At 44.0% G+C, this 22,422-nt stretch overlaps 1 protein-coding gene across 3 annotated transcripts in view; it reads left to right on the top strand.

The window, feature by feature from the left end:
* The window catches only part of LOC139536282 (TOX high mobility group box family member 2-like), a 189,900-nt gene that overhangs the window by 48,028 nt on the left and 119,450 nt on the right, over positions 1-22,422 (top strand). For all 3 annotated transcript variants that reach the window (XM_071336679.1, XM_071336681.1, XM_071336682.1), the window contains exon 2: positions 19,665-19,760. In XM_071336679.1, coding sequence (XP_071192780.1) covers positions 19,665-19,760 — 96 coding nt within the window. The remainder of the gene's footprint in view (positions 1-19,664; positions 19,761-22,422) is intronic.

Consider the following 22,422-nt stretch of genomic DNA (forward strand, 5'->3'; position numbering starts at 1 on the left):
TTCCTCCATTCCTCTCCATTCCTCCTCCATTCCTCTCCATTCCTCCTCCATTCCTCTCCATTCCTCTCCATTCCGCTTCATTCCTCCTCCATTCCTCTCCATTCCTCCTCCATTACTCCTCCATTCCTCTCCATTCCTCTCCATTCCTCCTCCATCCCTCCTCCATTCTTCTCCATTCCTCCTCCATTCCTCTCCATTCATCCTCCATTCCTCTCCATTCCTCTCCAATCCTCTCCAATCCTCCTCCATTCCTCTCCATTCCTCTCCATTCCTCTCCATTCCTCTCCATTCCTCTCCATTCCTCCTCCATTCCTCTCCATTCCTCCTCCATTCCTCTCCATTCCTCCTCCATTCCTCCTCCATTCCACTCCATTCCTCTCCATTCCCCCTCCATTCCTCCTCCATTCCTCTCCATTCCTCTCCATTCTTCTCCATTCCTCCTCCATTCCTCTCCATTCCTCCTCCATTCCTCTCCATTCCTCTCATTCCTCCTCCATTCCTCCTCCATTCCTTTCCATTCCTCTCCATTCTTCTCCATTCCTCCTCCATTCCTCTCCATTCCTCCTCCATCCTTCCTCCATTCTTCTCCATTCCTCCTCCATTCCTCTCCATTCCTCCTCCATTCCCCCTCCATTCCTCTCCATTCCTCCTCCATTCCTCTCCATTCCTCCTCCATTCCTCTCCATTCCTCTCCATTCCTCTCCAATCCTCTCCAATCCTCCTCCATTCCTCTCCATTCCTCTCCATTCCTCTCCATTCCTCCTCCATTCCTCTCCATTCCTCCAACATTCCTCTCCATTCCTCCTCCATTCCTCTCCATTCCTCCTCCATTCCTCCTCCATTCCGCTCCATTCCTCTCCATTCCCCCTCCATTCCTCCTCCATTCCTCTCCATTCCTCTCCATTCTTCTCCATTCCTCCTCCATTCCTCCTCCATTCCTCCTCCATTCCTCCTCCATTCTTCTCCATTCCTCCTCCATTCCTCTCCATTCCTCTCCATTCCTTCTCCATTCCTCTCCATTCCTCCTCCATTCCTCCTCCATTCCTCTCCATTCCTCTCAATTCCTCTCCATTCCTCCTCCATACCTCTCCATTCCTCCAACATTCCTCTCCATTCCTCCTCCATTCCTCCTCCATTCCTCTCCATTCCTCCTCCATTCCTCCTCCATTCCTCCTCCATTCTTCCTCCATTCTTCTCCATTCCTCCTCCATTCCTCTCCATTCCTCCTCCATTCCTCCTCCATTCTTCTCCATTCCTCCTCCATTCCTCTCCATTCCTCCTCCATTCCTCCTCCATTCCTCTCCATTCCTCCTCCATTCCTCTCCATTCCTCTCTATTCCTCTCCATTCCTCCTCCATTCCTCTCCATTCCTCTCTATTCCTCTCTATTCCTCTCCATTCCTCCTCCATTCCTCTCCATTCCTCCTCCATTCCTCTCCATTCCTCCTCCATTCCTCTCCATTCCTCCTCCATTCCTCTCCATTCCTCCTCCATTCCTCTCCATTCCTCCTCCATTCCTCTCCATTCCTCCTCCATTCCTCTCCATTCCTCCTCCATTCTTCTCCATTCCTCCTCCATTCCTCTCCATTCCTCTCCATTCCTCCTCCATTCCCCCTCCATTCCTCTCCATTCCTCCTCCATTCCTCTCCATTCCTCCTCCATTCCTCTCCAGTCCGCTTCATTCCTCCTCCATTCCTCTCCATTCTTCTCCATTCCTCCTCCATTCCTCCTCCATTCCTCTCCATTCCTCTCCATTCCTCCTCCATTCCTTTCCATTCCTCTCCATTCTTCTCCATTCCTCCTCCATTCCTCTCCATTCCTCCTCCATCCTTCCTCCATTCCTCTCCATTCCTCCTCCATTCCTCTCCATTCCTCCTCCATTCCTCTCCATTCCTCTCCATTCCGCTTCATTCCTCCTCCATTCCTCTCCATTCCTCCTCCATTACTCCTCCATTCCTCTCCATTCCTCTCCATTCCTCCTCCATCCCTCCTCCATTCTTCTCCATTCCTCCTCCATTCCTCTCCATTCCTCCTCCATTCCTCTCCATTCCTCTCCAATCCTCTCCAATCCTCCTCCATTCCTCTCCATTCCTCTCCATTCCTCTCCATTCCTCCTCCATTCCTCTCCATTCCTCCAACATTCCTCTCCATTCCTCCTCCAATCCTCTCCATTCCTCCTCCATTCCTCCTCCATTCCACTCCATTCCTCTCCAATCCCCCTCCATTCCTCCTCCATTCCTCTCCATTCCTCTCCATTCTTCTCCATTCCTCCTCCATTCCTCTCCATTCCTCCTCCATTCCTCTCCATTCCTCTCATTCCTCCTCCATTCCTCCTCCATTCCTTTCCATTCCTCTCCATTCTTCTCCATTCCTCCTCCATTCCTCTCCATTCCTCCTCCATCCTTCCTCCATTCTTCTCCATTCCTCCTCCATTCCTCTCCATTCCTCTCCATTCCTCCTCCATTCCCCCTCCATTCCTCTCCATTCCTCCTCCATTCCTCTCCATTCCTCCTCCATTCCTCTCCATTCCTCTCCATTCCTCTCCAATCCTCTCCAATCCTCCTCCATTCCTCTCCATTCCTCTCCATTCCTCTCCATTCCTCCTCCATTCCTCTCCATTCCTCCAACATTCCTCTCCATTCCTCCTCCATTCCTCTCCATTCCTCCTCCATTCCTCCTCCATTCCGCTCCATTCCCCCTCCATTCCTCCTCCATTCCTCTCCATTCCTCTCCATTCTTCTCCATTCCTCCTCCATTCCTCTCCATTCCTCCTCCATTCCTCCTCCATTCTTCTCCATTCCTCCTCCATTCCTCTCCATTCCTCTCCATTCCTTCTCCATTCCTCTCCATTCTTCCTCCATTCCTCCTCCATTCCTCCTCCATTCCTCTCCATTCCTCTCAATTCCTCTCCATTCCTCCTCCATACCTCTCCATTCCTCCAACATTCCTCTCCATTCCTCCTCCATTCCTCCTCCATTCCTCTCCATTCCTCCTCCATTCCTCCTCCATTCCTCCTCCATTCTTCCTCCATTCTTCTCCATTCCTCCTCCATTCCTCTCCATTCCTCCTCCATTCCTCCTCCATTCTTCTCCATTCCTCTCCATTCCTCCTCCATTCCTCCTCCATTCCTCTCCATTCCTCCTCCATTCCTCTCCATTCCTCTCTATTCCTCTCCATTCCTCCTCCATTCCTCTCCATTCCTCTCTATTCCTCTCTATTCCTCTCCATTCCTCCTCCATTCCTCTCCATTCCTCCTCCATTCCTCTCCATTCCTCCTCCATTCCTCTCCATTCCTCCTCCATTCCTCTCCATTCCTCCTCCATTCCTCTCCATTCCTCCTCCATTCCTCTCCATTCCTCCTCCATTCCTTTCCATTCCTCTCTATTCCTCTCGCTTTGTAAACATGTCTCCTATAGTTTCACGTTTTGTTGATCTTTCAGTCAACAGTGAGGTGAATGTACAGTGTTGTACTACAGGAGACATCTGCTGTCCAGTAAATACAGGGTAAGAGATCAGTGCTCTATATAAAGAGGGTTGTGAGCTGTGTGTCTGACTCTGACACTTGGGTAGTGTTCAGTAGGGAGAAAATGTTTTGAAACGAGGAGGTACTATACCTGGACTTGACCAATAGGAACATCGTATTTTCATTTTCAGTAAAAAAAAGAATCCAAAAATGTTTTTTTTTAAACATTGTAAAACAGTTTGCAAGGGTGTGCCTAGCTATAGTCTACTGTGGTATAAAATGGTTTTGGCCTCGTAGTTGAATATGTAGAGATTAGGTGACTCATATGCAATTGGTATGGTGTCTCCAAAATCCCACTGAAGTTGGAAAATGTTGTGACTGAATTATGACTATATCCAGAGATAATATACTGTGTTGATTAGGGTGACTATATACAGAGATAATATACTGTATTGATTAGGGTGACTATATACAGAGATAATATACTGTATTGATTAGGGTGTCTATATACAGAGATAATATACTGTATTGATTAGTGTGATTATATCCAGAGATAATATACTGTATTGATTAGGGTGTCTATATACAGAGATAATATACTGTATTGATTAGGGTGACTATATACAGAGATAATATACTGTATTGATTAGGGTGACTATATCCAGAGATAATATACTATATTGATTAGGGTGACTATATCCAGAGATAATATACTATATTGATTAGGGTGACTATATCCAGATATAATGTACTGTATTGATTAGGGTGACTATATACAGAGATAAAATACTGTATTGATTAGGGTGACTATATCCAGAGATAATATACTGTATTGATTAGGGTGACTATATACAGATATACTATACTGTATTGATTAGGGTGACTATATCCATAGATAATATACTGTGTTGATTAGGGTGTCTATATACAGAGATAATATACTGTATTGATTAGTGTGACTATATACAGAGATACTATACTGTATTGATTAGGGTGACTATATCCATAGATAATATACTGTGTTGATTAGGGTGACTATATACAGAGATACTATACTGTATTGATTAGGGTGACTATATCCAGAGATACTATACTGTGTTGATTATGGTGACTATATACAGAGATAATATACTGTATTGATTAGTGTGACTATATACAGAGATACTATACTGTTTTGATTAGTGTGACTATATCCATATATAATGTACTGTATTGATTAGTGTGACTATATCCAGATATAATGTACTGTATTGATTAGGGTGACTATATCCAGAGATAATATACTGTATTGATTAGTGTGACTATATACAGAGATAATATACTGTATTGATTAGGGTGACTATATACAGAGATACTATACTGTATTGATTAGTGTGACTATATACAGAGATAATATACTGTATTGATTAGGGTGACTACATAGAGAGATAATATACTGTATTGATTAGTGTGACTATATACAGAGATAATATACTGTATTGATTAGGGTGACTATATCCATAGATAATATACTGTATTGATTAGGGTGACTACATAGAGAGATAATATACTGTATTGATTAGGGTGTCTATATACAGAGATAATATACTGTATTGATTAGTGTGACTATATCCAGAGATACTATACTGTATTGATTAGGGTGACTATATCCATAGATAATATACTGTGTTGATTAGGGTGCCACCAGTAATTGATCTTTGGCACATCTCAGTCAATGCAGATGCCATAGAAGTATCATATTTGGAATACTATATTAATACACAACGTTTCTACTCCTAAGGGAACGAGGGTTCACGATGTTTGAGAGCTTTTCTGTGTGCTGCTCTCTGGCCGGCGAGCTGGTGCGCTTGCTCCACGGACCATGGAAGATATTCTTTAGTTATCTTCACTCTGAGGTACTGGAAGTCTGAGGTACTGGAAGTCTGAGGTACTGGAAGTCTGAGGTACTGGCAGTCTGAGGTACTGGGAGTCTGAGGTACTGGGAGAGGAGCAGAGTTTCAACCCTTCACTTTCCTTTTAAGGCAGTTCATTCAGAACAGAAAACTGTACTGCATCTCGTAAATACAAAATAAAAAAGATTGTTAAGAGCCCAAGAGAGTAGGCTACTATCAAACACAAAAGCAACAGCTAACTAAAGGAACCAAATCAAACCAGATATTACAAGGTGGATGTATAGCATCGGTCGCTGACTCCGTGTCTTTAGTGTCAATCTCAAAAAGCAATGTACTCAACCATATAGTCCTTTCTATCATTGTGCAAGTCGAGGCCAGAATCTTTCTATACTTGTTGTCAAGACCGATAATATAGTTAACAATGATATACCACTCACATACTGCATAGCTCCATCTAAGTCACAGAAAGTGCAGTGTCTAACATGAAAGCTATAGATAATAGCATAAGTGATGGGTTTAGCCCTCTCTCTCTATGATATAGAAAGCAATGGAAGTTGCCTTTGTCATTTCCACTCAAATCCTCATCTTTGTATGATGCTGTCTTTCTACTGTCTTACACTGAGAGCAAACTGCATACAGATGTAGGATCTTAATTTGATCACCCTGTTGCAGGAGAACGTTCCTGCAATGAAGGACATTTTTAACTTGCAGTGTTTTTAAGGTTTAACTGCAAACTGGCTCAAATGAAGATCCTACATCTGTAGTTATAAAACCATACACAGTAACAGGGGATCTATGTCGCGTTGAACTGGCTACACCACAATGATTCACTTGGAAAACAGACGGCTGGGAGGTGATTTAGTTTGGCTGAAAACAGGGGAGGCTCTTTTGTGAGGGAGGAACATGCAAACAATAGATTATTTTAATGCTTTTTTAAATTATTTATTATTCCATAACAAATTCAGAAAGACAAACTGTGAAAATTGAGATGTTTGAAAGCAGGTTTGAGGGTTGAATTTGTTGCTTCAAATGTCAACTTTATACAGATGAATCATTGAGAGAAAGATTTGTGTTTTGTTGGGAGACAATTATTGTAAGTGCTACATTTGGCACTGGATAACTGTGAAATTCACTTAACGTAATCGCTTCAAACCACCTGTTTCACACTTTAAGAATGTCATTGCTAAGGTTATGGGCTTGGCATATGTGCAGTTTTAAACACATAAAGTTGAGTTCTCTTCCTTTTCAGGGTAGTTAATATGCTGATGAAAGGTTGAGTTGATTTAGTTTTCCCAGAGCGTTGTGATGGTGCTTTGACTAACATAGTCCAATTGTGATTATTTTGCTCAGTTGACAATATATCTGACAGGCCGATATGAGTTGCTGTACTCAGCTATATCCTCTGTTCTGTGTGTGTGTATATAGCTGACAAAACACACACACACACACACAAGCATGTACGTACGCACACACACACACACACACACACACACACACACACACACACACACACACACACACACACACACACACACACACACACACACACACACACACACACACACACACAGAATCTATACAGTATTCAAACAAACACTCAAATTAGAAGAAAACATTTTTAAACCTAAGATGTCATTTGGAATCCAGCCAAAGCCTCGTTTTTACTTTTTCACACACACACACACACACACACACACACACACACACACACACACACGCAAGCACGCACGCACGCGCACACACACACACGCGCGCACACACACACGCACGCACGAACGCACGCTCACGCACACGCGCACACACACACACACAAACACACACATATTGTACTGAGATGTTATCTTGCTTCTTTCTATTGATCGCAAAGGAAGAAATACACTCCATCACAGGAACAGGCAGTACTGTCCAAAGCCAGGGCTAACTAACCGAGAACAACAACTGTGTTGAACTGTAAGTCATCCAATAGCAAACAAAAACAGCAGTATGTGGACACCCCTTCAAATTAGTGGATTCGGCAATTTCAACCACACCCATTGCTGACAGGTGTATAAATTTGAGCACACAGCCATGCAATCTCCATAGACAAACATTGGCAGTAGAATGGCCTTACTGAAGAGCTCAGTGACTTTCAACGTGGCACTGTCAAGTCAGTTTGTCAAATTCCTTCCCTGCTAGAGCTTCCCCGGTCAACTGTAAGTAATGCTATTGTGAAGTGGAAACGTCTAGGAGCAACATCGTCTTAGCCGCGAAGTGGTAGGCCACACAAGCTCACAGATTGGAACCGCTCAGTCGTGAACCGCATAGCTCGTAAAAATCGTCTGACCTCGGTTGCAACAATCGGTTGCAAAACTTATGAAATGTAATGTCATGTAGTATTTGAAACTGTATGTAACTGTCTTATGTTGCTGGACCCCAGGAAGAGTAGCTGCTGCCTAATCGCCCAACATCAGTGCCCAAACTCACTAATGCTCTTGTGGCTGAATGGAAGCAAGTCCCCACAGCAATGTTCCGACATCTAGTGGAAAGCCTTCCCAGAAGAGTGGAGGCTGTTATAGCAGCGAAGGGGGATCAACGCCATGTTAATGCCGATGATTTTGGAATGAGATGTTCGAAGAGCAGGTGTCCACCTACTTTTGGTCATGCAGTGTATATACACTACCGTTCAAAGGTTTGGGGTCACTTAGAAATGTCCTTGTTTTTGAAAGAAAAGCTACTTTTTTATCCATTAAAATAACATAAAATTGATCAGAAATACAGTGTAGACATTGTTAATGTTGTAAATGACTATTGTAGCTGGAAATGGCAGATTGTTTATGGAATATCTACATAGGCGTACAGAGGCCCATTATCAGCAACCATCACTCCTGTTCCAATGGCACGTTGTGTTAGCTAATCCAAGTTTATCATTTTAAAAGGCTAATTGATCATTATAAAACCCTTTTGCAATTATGTTAGCACAGCTGAAAACTGTTGTTCTGTTTTAAAGAAGCAATAAAACTGGCCTTCTTTAGACTAGTTGAGTATCTGGAGCATCAACATTTGTGGGTTCGATTACAGGCACAAAATGGCCAGAAACAAAGACCTTTCTTCTGAAACTCGTCAGTCTATTCTTGTTCCGAGAAATGAAAGCTATTCCATGCGAGAAATTTCCACGAAACTGAAGATCTTGTACAACGCTGTGTACTTCTCCCTTCACAGAACAGAGCAAACTGGCTCTAACCAGAATAGAAAGAGGAGTGGGAGGCCCCGGTGCACAACTGAGCAAGAGGACAAGTACATTAGAGTGTCTAGTTTGAGAAACAGACGCCTCACAGGTCCTCAACTGGCAGCTTCATTAAATAGTACCCGCAAAACACCAGCCTCAACGTCAACAGTGAAGAGGCGACTCCTGGATGCTGGCAGAAGTTGCATAGAAAAAGCCATATCTCAGACTGGGCAATAAAAATAAAATATTAAGATGGGCAAAAGAACACAGACACTGGACTGAGGAAGATTGGAAAAAAGAATTATGGACAGACAAATCTAAGTTGAGGTGTTCGGATCACAAAGAGGAACATTCGTGAGACACAGAAAAAAATGTAAAGATTGCTGGAGGAGTGCTTGACGCCATCTGTCAAGCATGGTGGAGGCAATGTGATGGTCTGGGGGTGCTTTGGTGCTGGTAAAGTGGGAGATTTGTACAGTGTAAAAGGGATCTTGAAGAAGGAAGGCTATCACTCCATTTTGCAACACCGGGCCATACCCTGTGGACGGAGCTCATTTGGAGCCAATTTCCTCCTACAACAGGACAATGACCCAAAGCACAGCTCCAAACAAGAACTATTTAGGGAAGAAGCAGTCAGCTGGTATTCTGTCTATAATGGAGTGGCCAGCACAGTCGCCGGATCTCAACCCCATTGAGCTGTTGTGGGAGCAGCTTGACCGTATGGTACAATAGAAGTGGCCATCAAGCCAATCCAACTTGTGGGATGTGCTTAAGGAAGCATGGGGTGAAATCTCTTCAGATTACCTCAACAAATTGACAACTAGAATGCCAAAGGTCTGCTAGGCTGTAATTGCTGCAAATTGAGGATTCTTTGACGAAAGCAAAGTTTGAAGGACACAATGATTAATTCAATTAAAAATCATTATTTATAACCTTGTCAATGTCTTGACTATATTTCCTATTCATTTTGCAACTCATTTCATGTATGTTTTCATGGAAAACAAGGACATTTCTAAGTGACCCCAAACTTATATATATATATATTGAGGACATACTGTATATATATATATACTACAGTTCAAAAGTGTGGGGTCACTTAGAAATGTCCTTGTTTTCCATGAAAACATATATATATATATATATATATATATAGGAATCATTAACTCCCCTGGATGTATTAATTACATTTCATGACTAGGATCAATAAAAATGTATTCTGATGTATGTAATTGTTAACTTTCAATGTGTAAATAAATGTTGCGTTAAAGCATAGTAGTCTACAAGAAAGGTAATGCTTTGAGGAAGTGGCTTGATTTACAGTAACAACGACTTGATAAGGAATGTGCTATTTACAGTAATCAGTAAGCACGCCCACATTTCTCAGTTAGTCAAATGTGACTTTTTTGGGTTTCAATAGTAGGTGGAGTCTAGTCAGATCTCTAAATCAGAACATGAGTGTATAGAGACTTTCTATGGACTGAGTTGGTCCTAACATAGACACCGTAGTACTGTACAGTAAGACTGGGAATCCCCTGTGAGAGGAACCCCCCTCCCCCACGACCAACTGAAATTGAATTGCCGCTATTTGCATAATGATAGCTAGCTGGGCCCGCGGCGGACTCGCCATGAGATGAAAGGTAGCAATCACTTAGAGAGTGACCATGAGAGAGAGAGAGAGAGAGAGAGAGAGAGAGAGAGAGAGAGAGAGAGAGAGAGAGAGAGAGAGAGAGAGAGAGAGAGAGCGAGAGAGAGAGAGAGAGAGAGAGAGAGAGAGAGAGAGAGAGAGAGAGAGAGAGAGAGAGAGAGAGAGAGAGAGAGAGAGAGAGAGAGAGAGAGAGATTCACTTGCTTTGGCAATGTAAACATATGTTTCCCATGCCAATAAAGCCCCTTGAATTGAATAGAATTAAGAGAGAGAGATATTTAAATGATTGTATTATTGCTCGCAGGTATGTCCTCAATATGACAGGAGCTTGACAATGTAAAAACATATCTGGATTCTTCTGTCATTTTATATGCAGGCTACCCTATACTTTGGGCTCCTGAGTGGCGCAGCAGTCTAAGGCACTGCTACATGCATCACTACAGACACCCTGGTTCGAATCCAGGCTGTATCACAACCAGCCGTAATTGGGAGTCCCATAGGGCGGTGCACAATTGGCCCAGCATTGTACTGGTTTTGTTCTTAACTGACTTGCCTAGTTACATAAAGTAAAAATACTTTCAACACATTGGTCTCTGTAGTTTAACCATCACAGTTGTATAACTAGCCTAGTATTCCTACTGACATGTTACTGACATGTGTGCACCTCCTGGGTATATTTCCTGATCAAGCATCCTCTTCTATGTGATTCTAAAATGCCCAGTATTCATCCCAAATCCATGATGACCCTGTTCTGAAATTCAAACTCAATAATTCAGCGTCATTCTCAATAAACCCCACTCTGGACTGACGATGTCGTCTGTCTGGGGACCTTGGCTGTGACATAACAACCTGCCAGCCATCCAGTGTTCCAGACAGCCATTTTCTCCCCGGGGGGAAACACACTGTCGTGGGCCTCCGATAAGTGCACAACACCCTTCCTATTAAAACACATGTTCTATGGAGCTAGTGTTTACATTATCGGGACTTAGACTCATTTATTACAGTCCTCTAAAAGCCTGTTTAATAGGCTGGTGTTAGAGAGAGATGGAGCTGGTGTTTAATAGGCTGGTTTTGGAGAGAGATGGAGCTGGTGTTTAATAGGCTGGTGTTGGAGAGAGATGGAGCTGGTGTTTAATAGGCTGGTGTTGGAGAGAGATGGAGCTGGTGTTTAATTGGCTGGTGTTAGAGAGAGATGGAGCTGGTGTTTAATAGGCTGGTGTTGGAGAGAGATGGAGCTAGTGTTTAATAGGCTGGTGTTGGAGAGAGATGGAGCTGGTGTTTAATAGGCTGGTGTTAGAGAGAGATGGAGCTGGTGTTTAATAGGCTGGTGTTAGAGAGAGATGGAGCTGGTGTTTAATAGGCTGGTTTTGGAGAGAGGTGGAGCTGGTGTTTAATAGGCTGGTGTTGGAGAGAGATGGAGCTGGTGTTTAATAGGCTGGTGTTGGAGAGAGATGGAGCTGGTGTTTAATAGGCTGGTGTTGGAGAGAGATGGAGCTAGTGTTTAATTGGCTGGTGTTAGAGAGAGATGGAGCTGGTGTTTAATAGGCTGGTGTTGGAGAGAGATGGAGCTGGTGTTTAAGAGAATGGTTTTGGAGAGAGATGGAGCTGGTGTTTAATAGGCTGGTGTTGGAGAAAGATGGAGCTGGTGTTTAATAGGCTGGTGTTGGAGAAAGATGGAGCTGGTGTTTAATAGGCTGGTGTTGGAGAGAGATGGAGCTGGTGTTTAATAGGCTGGTGTTGGAGAGAGATGGAGCTGGTGTTTAATAGGCTGGTGTTGGAGAAAGATGGAGCTGGTGTTTAATAGGCTGGTGTTGGAGAAAGATGGAGCTGGTGTTTAATAGGCTGGTTTTAGAGAGAGATGGAGCTGGTGTTTAATAGGCTGGTGTTGGAGAGAGATGGAGCTGGTGTTTAATAGGCTGGTGTTGGAGAGAGATGGAGCTGGTGTTTAATAGGCTGGTTTTAGAGAGAGATTGAGCTGGTGTTTAATAGGCTGGTGTTAGAGAGAGATGGAGCTGGTGTTTAATAGGCTGGTGTTGGAGAGAGATGGAGCTGGTGTTTAATAGGCTGGTTTTAGAGAGAGATGGAGCTGGTGTTTAATAGGCTGGTGTTGGAGAGAGATGGAGCTGGTGTTTAATAGGCTGGTGTTGGAGAAAGATGGAGCTGGTGTTTAATAGGCTGGTTTTAGAGAGAGATGGAGCTGGTGTTTAATAGGCTGGTGTTGGAGAAAGATGGAGCTGGTGTTTAATAGGCTGGTGTTGGAGAGAGATGGAGCTGGTGTTTAATAGGCTGGTGTTGGAGAAAGATGGAGCTGGTGTTTAATAGGCTGGTGTTGGAGAAAGATGGAGCTGGTGTTTAATAGGCTGGTGTTGGAGAGAGATGGAGCTGGTGTTTAAGAGGCTGGTGTTGGAGAGAGATGGAGCTGGTGTTTAATAGGCTGGTGTTGGAGAGAGATGGAGCTGGTGTTTAATAGGCTGGTGTTGGAGAAAGATGGAGCTGGTGTTTAATAGGCTGGTGTTGGAGAAAGATGGAGCTGGTGTTTAATAGGCTGGTGTTGGAGAGAGATGGAGCTGGTGTTTAATAGGCTGGTGTTGGAGAAAGATGGAGCTGGTGTTTAATAGGCTGGTGTTGGAGAGAGATGGAGCTGGTGTTTAATAGGCTGGTGTTGGAGAGAGATGGAGCTGGTGTTTAATAGGCTGGTGTTGGAGAAAGATGGAGCTGGTGTTTAATAGGCTGGTGTTGGAGAAAGATGGAGCTGGTGTTTAATAGGCTGGTTTTGGAGAGAGATGGAGCTGGTGTTTAATAGGCTGGTGTTGGAGAGAGATGGAGCTGGTGTTTAATAGGCTGGTGTTGGAGAGATATGGAGCTGGTGTTTAATAGGCTGGTGTTGGAGAAAGATGGAGCTGGTGTTTAATAGGCTGGTGTTGGAGAGAGATGGAGCTGGTGGCAGGTCTCATGGCTGGTTATAGCTGGTTATAGCTGGTTATAGGTTCCCCAAATGGGACTCTTTCGTAGATTACTTTCATAGTGCACTACTTTTGACCAGGGCTCATAGGGCTTTGGTCAAAAGTTGTTGCACTGTAAAGGGAACGGGGTTCCATTTGGCATGCAGCACTGTATAGGGAATGGGGTTCCATTTGGCATGCAGCACTGTATAGGGAATGGGGTTCCATTTGGCATGCAGCACTGTATAGGGAATGGGGTTCCATTTGGCATGCAGCACTGTATAGGGAACGGGGTTCCATTTGGCATGCAGCACTGTATAGGGAACGGGGTTCCATTTGGCATGCAGCACTGTATAGGGAATGGGGTTCCATTTGGCATGCAGCACTGTATAGGGAATGGGGTTCCATTTGGCATGCAGCACTGTATAGGGAATGGGGTTCCATTTGGCAAGCAGCACTGTATAGGGAATGGGGTTCCATTTGGCATGCAGCACTGTATAGGGAACGGGGTTCCATTTGGCATGCAGCACTGTATAGGGAACGGGGTTCCATTTGGCATGCAGCACTGTATAGGGAATGGGGTTCCATTTGGCATGCAGCACTGTATAGGGAATGGGGTTCCATTTGGCATGCAGCACTGTATAGGGAATGGGGTGCCATTTGGCATGCAGCACTGTATAGGGAATGGGGTTCCATTTGGCATGCAGCACTGTATAGGGAATGGGGTTCCATTTGACATGCAGCACTGTATAGGGAATGGGGTGCCATTTGACATGCAGCACTGTATAGGGAATGGGGTTCCATTTGGCATGCAGCACTGTATAGGGAATTGGGTTCCATTTGGCATGCAGCACTGTATAGGGAATGGGGTTCCATTTGGCATGCAGCACTGTATAGGGAATGGGGTTCCATTTGGCATGCAGCACTGTATAGGGAATGGGGTTCCATTTGGCATGCAGCACTGTATAGGGAATGGGGTGCCATTTGGCATGCAGCACTGTATAGGGAATGGGGTTCCATTTGGCATGCAGCACTGTATAGGGAACGGGGTTCCATTTGGCATGCAGCACTGTATAGGGAACGGGATTCCATTTGGCATGCAGCACTGTATAGGGAATGGGATTCCATTTGGCATGCAGCACTGTATAGGGAATGGGGTCCCATTTGGCATGCAGCACTGTATAGGGAATGGGATGCCATTTGGCATGCAGCACTGTATAGGGAATGGGGTTCCATTTGGCATGCAGCACTGTATAGGGAATGGGGTTCCATTTGGCATGCAGCACTGTATAGGGAATGGGATGCCATTTGGCATGCAGCACTGTATAGGGAATGGGGTTCCATTTGACATGCAGCACTGTATAGGGAATGGGGTGCCATTTGGCATGCAGCACTGTATAGGGAATGGGGTTCCATTTGGCATGCAGCACTGTATAGGGAATGGGGTTCCATTTGGCATGCAGCACTGTATAGGGAATGGGGTGCCATTTGGCATGCAGCACTGTATAGGGAATGGGGTTCCATTTGGCATGCAGCACTGTATAGGGAACGGGGTTCCATTTGGCATGCAGCACTGTATAGGGAATGGGGTTCCATTTGGCATGCAGCACTGTATAGGGAATGGGGTTCCATTTGGCATGCAGCACTGTATAGGGAACGGGGTTCCATTTGGCATGCAGCACTGTATAGGGAATGGGGTTCCATTTGGCATGCAGCACTGTATAGGGAATGGGGTTCCATTTGGCATGCAGCACTGTATAGGCAATGGGGTGCCATTTGAAATGCAGCCATTTTCTCTTGTATGTACTGTGTGCGTCTTTGCCCCCAGCACCCGACTGACAAGAAAAGAGTTGCACAGCAAACCCTGATTGGTCCGGGGACGTTTTCTCACTCCGTTGTTAAATATATCTCGCTGCATAGTAATCTGGAACCCTGTTTTTGAATGAGTGTGTGTGTGTGTGGGAGGGGGGGGATGCATGAATGTATTTATGTTTGTGTTTCATAGTGTGTACTTGCAACAGGAGTGACAGAGAGAGAGGAGTGACAGAGAGAGCCGAGTGACAGAGAGAGGAGTGACAGAGAGAGAAGATTGACAGAGAGATAGGAGTGACAGAGAGAGGAGTGACAGAGAGAGAAGATTGACAGAGAGAGGAGTGACAGAGAGAGGAATGACAGAGGAGTGACAGAGAGAGGAGTGACAGAGAGAGGAATGACAGAGAGAGAAGATTGACAGAGAGAGGAGTGACAGGGAGAGGAGTGACAGGGAGAGGAATGACAGAGAGAGAAGATTGACAGAGAGAGAAGATTGACAGAGAGAGGAGTGACAGAGAGAGTGACAGAAAGAGGAGTGACAGACAGAGAAGATTGACAGAGATAGGAATGACAGAGAGAGGAGTGACAGAGAGAGGAGTGACAGAGAGAGAAGATTGACAGAGAGAGGAGTGACAGAGAGAGGAATGACAGAGAGAGGAGTGACAGAGAGAGGAGTGACAGAGAGAGGAATGACAGAGAGAGTGACAGAAAGAGGAGTGACAGACAGAGAAGATTGACAGAGAAAGGAGTGACAGAGAGAGGAGTGACAGAGAGAGGATGTGATATATGGTCTGGACCATATCTCTGTGTTATTTTCTTCCTCACAAGGTAATCTACATCAGAGACTTTCAACTCATTACAAACATGTATGCATCATTTTGGGTAAACCCATCGCACTGTCTACTGTACAGAATAGATATCAAGCCCAATTACGTAACGACTTCTCACTACATATCCATTGCCAGCCACTCAACAACCCACAAAACCAGTTATGTATGATTATCTTCAGGTGTGTTACCACTGATCTATTCAATTCAATTCAATTCAAGGGGCTTTATTGGCATGGGAAACATGTGTTAACATTGCCAAAGCAAGTGAGGTAGGTAATATACAAAAGTCAAATAAACAATAAAAATGAACAGTAAACATTACACATACAGAAGTTTCAAAACAATAAAGACATTACAAATGTCATATTATATATATGCAGTGTTGTAACAATGTACAAATGGTTAAAGCACACAAGTTAAAATAAATAAACATAAATATGGGTTGTATTTACAGTGGTGTTTGTTCTTCACTGGTTGCCCTTTTCTTGTGGCAACAGGTCACAAATCTTGCTGCTGTGATGGCACACTGTGGAATTTCACCCAGTAGATATGGGAGTTTATCAAAATTGGATTTGTTTTCGAATTCTTTGTGGATCTGTGTAATCTGAGGGAAATATGTCTCTCTAATATGGTCATACATTGGGCAGGAGGTTAGGAAGTGCAGCTCAGTTTCCACCTCATTTTGTGGGCAGTGTGCACATAGCCTGTCTTCTCTTGAGAGCCATGTCTGCCTACGGCGGCCTTTCTCAATAGCAAGGCTATGCTCACTGAGTCTGTACATAGTCAAAGCTTTCCTTAAGTTTGGGTCAGTCACAGTGGTCAGGTATTCTGCCACTGTGTACTCTCTGTTTAGGGCCAAATAGCATTCTAGTTTGCTCTGTTTTTTTGTTAATTCTTTCCAATGTGTCAAGTAATTATCTTTTTGTTTTCTCATGATTTGGTTGGGTCTAATTGTGCTGTTGTCCTGGGGCTCTGTGGGGTGTGTTTGTGTTTGTGAACAGAGCCCTAGGACCAGCTTGCTTAGGGGACTCTTCTCCAGGTTCATCTCTCTGTAGGTGATGGCTTTGTTATGGAAGGTTTGGGAATCGCTTCCTTTTAGGTGGTTGTAGAATTTAACGGCTCTTTTCTGGATTTTGATAATTAGTGGGTATCGGCCTAATTCTGCTCTGCATGCATTATTTGGTGTTCTACGTTGTACACGGAGGATATTTTTGCAGAATTCTGCATGCAGAGTCTCAATTTGGTGTTTGTCCCATTTTGTGAAATCTTGGTTGGTGAGCGGACCCCAGACCTCACAACCATAAAGGGCAATGGGCTCTATGACTGATTCAAGTATTTTTAGCCAGATCCTAATTGGTATGTTGAAATGTATGTTCCTTTTGATGGCATAGAAGGCCCTTCTTGCCTTGTCTCTCAGATCGTTCACAGCTTTGTGGAAGTTACCTGTGGTGCTGATGTTTAGGCCGAGGTATGTATAGTTTTTTGTGTGCTCTAGGGCAACGGTGTCTAGATGGAATTTGTGGTCCTGGTGACTGGACCTTTTTTGGAACACCATTATTTTGGTCTTACTGAGATTTACTGTCAGGGCCCAGGTCTGACAGAATCTGTGCAGAAGATCTAGGTGCTGCTGTAACTTAACTTAGTCGCTGTCTGCCTATTCTCCTCTCCCTGTGTCTCTCCTTTTTTACACTTACTTTTGAGTCATTTAGCAGACACTCTCATCCAGAGACTTTCAGGAACACTTAGTGTTAAGAGCCTTGCTCAAGGGCACAGACAGATTTTTAACCTAGTCGGATTGGAACCAGCGACCTTTCGTGGGTGAGAGATAGATAAACAGAGAGAGAGAGGGAGAGAGATAGAGAGAGGGAGAGAGAGATAGATAAACAGAGAGAGAGAGGGAGAGAGAGATAGATAAACAGAGAGGGAGAGAGATAGAGAGAGGGAGAGAGAGATAGATAAACAGAGAGAGAGAGGGAGAGAGAGATAGATAAACAGAGAGGGAGAGGGAGAGAGAGAGAGAGAGAGAGAGAGATAGATAAACAGAGGGAGAGGGAGAGAGATAGATAAACAGAGAGAGAGGGAGAGAGAGATAAACAGAGAGAGAGAGAGATAAACAGAGAGGGAGAGGGAGAGAGATAGATAAACAGAGAGGGAGAGGGAGAGAGATAGAGAGAGGGAGAGAGAGATAGATAAACAGAGAGAGAGACGGAGAGAGAGAGAGAGGGAGAGAGAGATAGATAAACAGAGAGAGAGAGGGAGAGAGAGAGAGAGAGAGGGAGAGAGAGATAGATAGATAAACAGAGAGAGAGAGGGAGAGAGAGATAGATAAACAGAGAGAGAGAGGGAGAGAGAGATAGAGAGGGAGAGAGAGATAGATAAACGGAGAGGGAGAGGGTGAGAGATAGATAAACAGAGAGGGAGAGGGAGAGAGATAGAGAGAGGGAGAGAGAGATAGATAAACAGAGAGAGAGACGGAGAGAGAGAGAGAGGGAGAGAGAGATAGATAAACAGAGAGGGAGAGGGTGAGAGATAGATAAACAGAGAGGGAGAGGGAGAGAGATAGAGAGAGGGAGAGAGAGATAGATAAACAGAGAGAGAGACGGAGAGAGAGAGAGAGGGAGAGAGAGATAGATAAACAGAGAGAGAGAGGGAGAGAGAGAGAGAGAGAGGGAGAGAGAGATAGATAGATAAACAGAGAGAGAGAGGGAGAGAGAGATAGATAAACAGAGAGAGAGAGGGAGAGAGAGATAGAGAGGGAGAGAGAGAGAGATAAACGGAGAGGGAGAGAGAGATAGATAAACAGAGAGAGAGAGGGAGAGAGAGATAGAGAGGGAGAGAGAGATAGATAAACAGAGAGGGAGAGGGAGAGAGAGATAGATAAACAGAGAGAGAGAGGGAGAGAGAGAGAGATAGAGAGATAGATAAACAGAGAGGGAGAGGGAGATAGATTAACAGAGAGAGAGACGGAGAGAGAGATAGAGAGGGAGAGAGAGATAGATAAACAGAGAGGGAGAGGGAGAGAGAGAGAGAGAGGGAGAGAGAGATAGATAAACAGAGGGAGAGGGAGAGAGATAGATAAACAGAGAGAGAGGGAGAGAGAGATAAACAGAGAGAGAGAGAGATAAACAGAGAGGGAGAGGGAGAGAGAGAGAGAGAGAGAGGGAGAGAGAGAGGGAGAGAGAGATAGATAAACAGAGAGAGAGAGGGAGAAAGAGAGCGATAAACAGAGAGAGATGGAGAGAGAGAGATAAACAGAGAGAGAGATGGAGAGATAAACAGAGAGAGAGGGAGTGAGAGAATCTGTGTGGTGTGAAAGAAGGAGAGGTGCGGTGTAAAACTCGCTGAGGCAAACGCTCCAAAGGCTCCACTGGCAGGAAGGGTCTTGTTGTGAGTCATTAGATTCCCAGGTACCCCGGCTCCAGAGCTGCAGTGCCAACTCTCCTGCAGTGTGTTTTCACACATAGGGTAAGGGAGTTGGCCCGCCGCTGCTAAATGAATGTAGGGGAAACACCACGGGTGTATGTGTAGACATCAGTAAGAAGTGAATGTTTGTACTTGATGACAGTCTATTCAGATCTTAATTGCTTTATCACTAAATTCTGCTGACCTCCATGTTTCTACCATTGACAATGCCTAACTTTTTGTTCGCTAGCGTTTTTTTGTGTGTGTGATACAATCGTATTTTATTGAGTGAAAACATGTTGAAAGTTCTGAAGCTAAAGTTTCTCTCTCTCTCTCTCTCTCTCTCTCTCTCTCTCTCTCTCTCTCTCTCTCTCTCTCTCTCTCTCTCTCTCTCTCTCTCTCTCTCTCTCTCTCTCTCTCTCTCTCTCTCTCTCTCTCTCTCTCTCTCCCTCTCCCTCTCCCTCTTTCTCTACAGAGCAGATACGGTGCATCAGGCGACCGCGGCGTTCGACTCTATAGCTCCATGCCCATGCGCCCCAACCCCGACGGGAAGAGACTGCCCTCTGCTGGGGTGAGAGGATGCTCCCCTTACCCCCCTACCCCCTTACTCCCCACACCTCACCCCCTTACTCCCCACACCTCACACCCTTACTCCCCACACCTCACCCCCTTACACACAGTTAGTACACAGTTCAACCCTACAGTGCCGATGGCCATTAAATGCCAGTGATGTGCCACCACGAGACTAGTTGGGTGGTTTTGTGGTCTTCAACCAGTAGCACCGCCACATCTTGTGTTTCTGTATGAAGTGACTGACGAAAACACGTTCCCCACAAGATACGGTACTGTGCTAAACACGTTCTACATCTCCCTATGGAGACGTGCATCAGGGCCTGTGATCACTAAATCTTCTCAATTCATCACAATGAATAGGTGTGGGGACCTGATCCTAGTTCAGCCACTACGGGCTCAGATCAGTTCCAGGATCTGTCTTCGGTCCCGCTTTAAATGACGTTCAGCTTATAAAGGCATTATAAATCCTTCATAAAGCTTTCATAAACACTACATAAATGTGTTACAAATCATTGATAACCGTATGTCATGCTTTATAAAGGGTTCATAAATGTGGCATAACTGTGTGACACTAATGTCAAATGTGACATAACCCATTATGTCAAATAGGACATAAACCTATGGTTTATAAAGAGTGGCACAAGCACCGCTTAATAAAGGCCTTGTAAATCATATTAAATTGAGGCTGTCATGCATCTTGGTACAGCATTGCAACACCAGGATATTGGGTTTGATTCCTGTGACCACCTATATGTAAAAAATGTATTCACTCAGGACTCTAACTTGCTTTGGATAAAAGTGGCTGCTTAATTGTATATATTATATTATATTTCACTTATTTCTCAGATGGCTCAACCTCTTTCCCTCTTGGGTGCATAGTTAATATTGGACCTGACCTAAACTGTGTTTCAGGATGACACATTCTATAATGCAGTCACGCAGAGCAAAAAACGTTGGTAGAGCCTTTTAAAATCTGATGAAAAAAAGTGCATACTTCACTATTCAAAAAAAAACTTTCTCTTAGTTTTGTTTTTCCAGGTTTCGGATTTCGGCAATTTTTTTCTGGTTTAGCCCATTTTTTCACACTATTTTTAATAGAAAAACAACTAAATGTGATTTTCTTTGTTCCCGACAACGCTTTAAAAAATCAGTGGATGACTTTTGAGGACTGGGATAAATTTAAGAAACTTTGTTTTTTGAGTGTAGTTGCCCTTTAATTCAGTGAGCATGCCCTGGACTGAAGTTTGGTTAGCAGGTTTTCTGTAATGCAGTAAGCGCACGTGATGTGATTCGGCCGCCAATGGAATGGGTGGAGTAAAAAGCCAGCAACACTCTATTATTCAGAGCCCCATGAAATGACACCATATACATTGTACAGACCCTACTGAGTATTCCCTACAATACGTTCTTGCTCTAAGCCAACATGTAATTCATATACAGTGACTCACATTGGGGCCATTTATTTGACATTGGAACATGATTTAAAACCCGCATTTTATGCAAATGTCACTTAAATATGAACAAATATGAATCCTTGTTAATGTTTAGAAAATTATTTTTAATATATCATGAATGGTTATTGTTGACACTTTTCTACTATTAAGTAGAAAAACTCTTATTTTGAAGAAAGAAAAAAAAACTGTGACCCCGAAGTACTTTTTTAGTGTTGCTGACAAGACTCTGATCATGTGATGAGTTTGAAAACCAAATGCCCACTTGTGCTGCCACTGGACAGCAAAACAGGTAAGTTAACTTTTATTTATTGTCATTTAAATTCGGTTGTAGTAGTTAGATTACAAACTGTAGCTACCTCAATCATTATTTCAAGTAATTTCGGTGACTTCACAGCAATCGCTAGCTAGACAAAATGTTGCTAGCTAGCAGGCTCAGCTAAATGCAAAGCCTCCTAGATACAGCCACGTCTCATAGTCACGTCATGAGATTTATAAACGCAAGAGGAATATAATAATACGAATTGAATGGAGTTTCCCATCTTCCCATTTAGAGTTTCTGGACACAGCACAGAAATGCCCTGATCCAGATGGTGGGACAAAGACATTTCCTAACAGACCTGCTAACTTTCTTTGTTGTTACCTTTAAGGTTGGAACCAACATGCAGTACCTCCAGCAGGAATAGAGGCAAGAACCATTTGTCCGACAGGACAAGCTATACTGTTCACAGCCCTGTATAATTGTCACGTCCTGGCCATAGAGAGGCTTTTATTCTCTATTTTGGTTTGGCCAGGGTGGGACTAGGGTGGGCATTCTAGTTTCTTTATTTCTATGTTTTGTATTTCTATGTTTTGGCCAGGTATGGTTCTCAATCAGGGACAGCTGTCTATCGTTGTCTCTGATTGGGAATCATACTTAGGCAGCTTTTTTTCCTTTGGTGTTTGTGGGTAGTTATTTTTGTTAGTGGCACTATAGCCCTGTTAAGCTTCACAGTTGTTTCTTCGTTTCTTGCTTTGTTGGCGACATTTACAATAATAAAAGAAAATGTACGCTCACCACGCTGCACCTTGGTCTCCTTCCAACGACGGTCGTGACAGAACTACCCACCACAAAAAGACCAAGCAGCGTGGTCAGGAGGAATGGACGTGGGAGGAGATTTTGAAAGGGAAAGAATCCTGGACATGGGAGGAGATCCTGGCGGGGAAGGA

The sequence above is a fragment of the Salvelinus alpinus genome, chromosome 12, assembly GCF_045679555.1.
Source record: "Salvelinus alpinus chromosome 12, SLU_Salpinus.1, whole genome shotgun sequence".
In the NCBI taxonomy this organism is placed as follows: domain Eukaryota; kingdom Metazoa; phylum Chordata; class Actinopteri; order Salmoniformes; family Salmonidae; genus Salvelinus; species Salvelinus alpinus.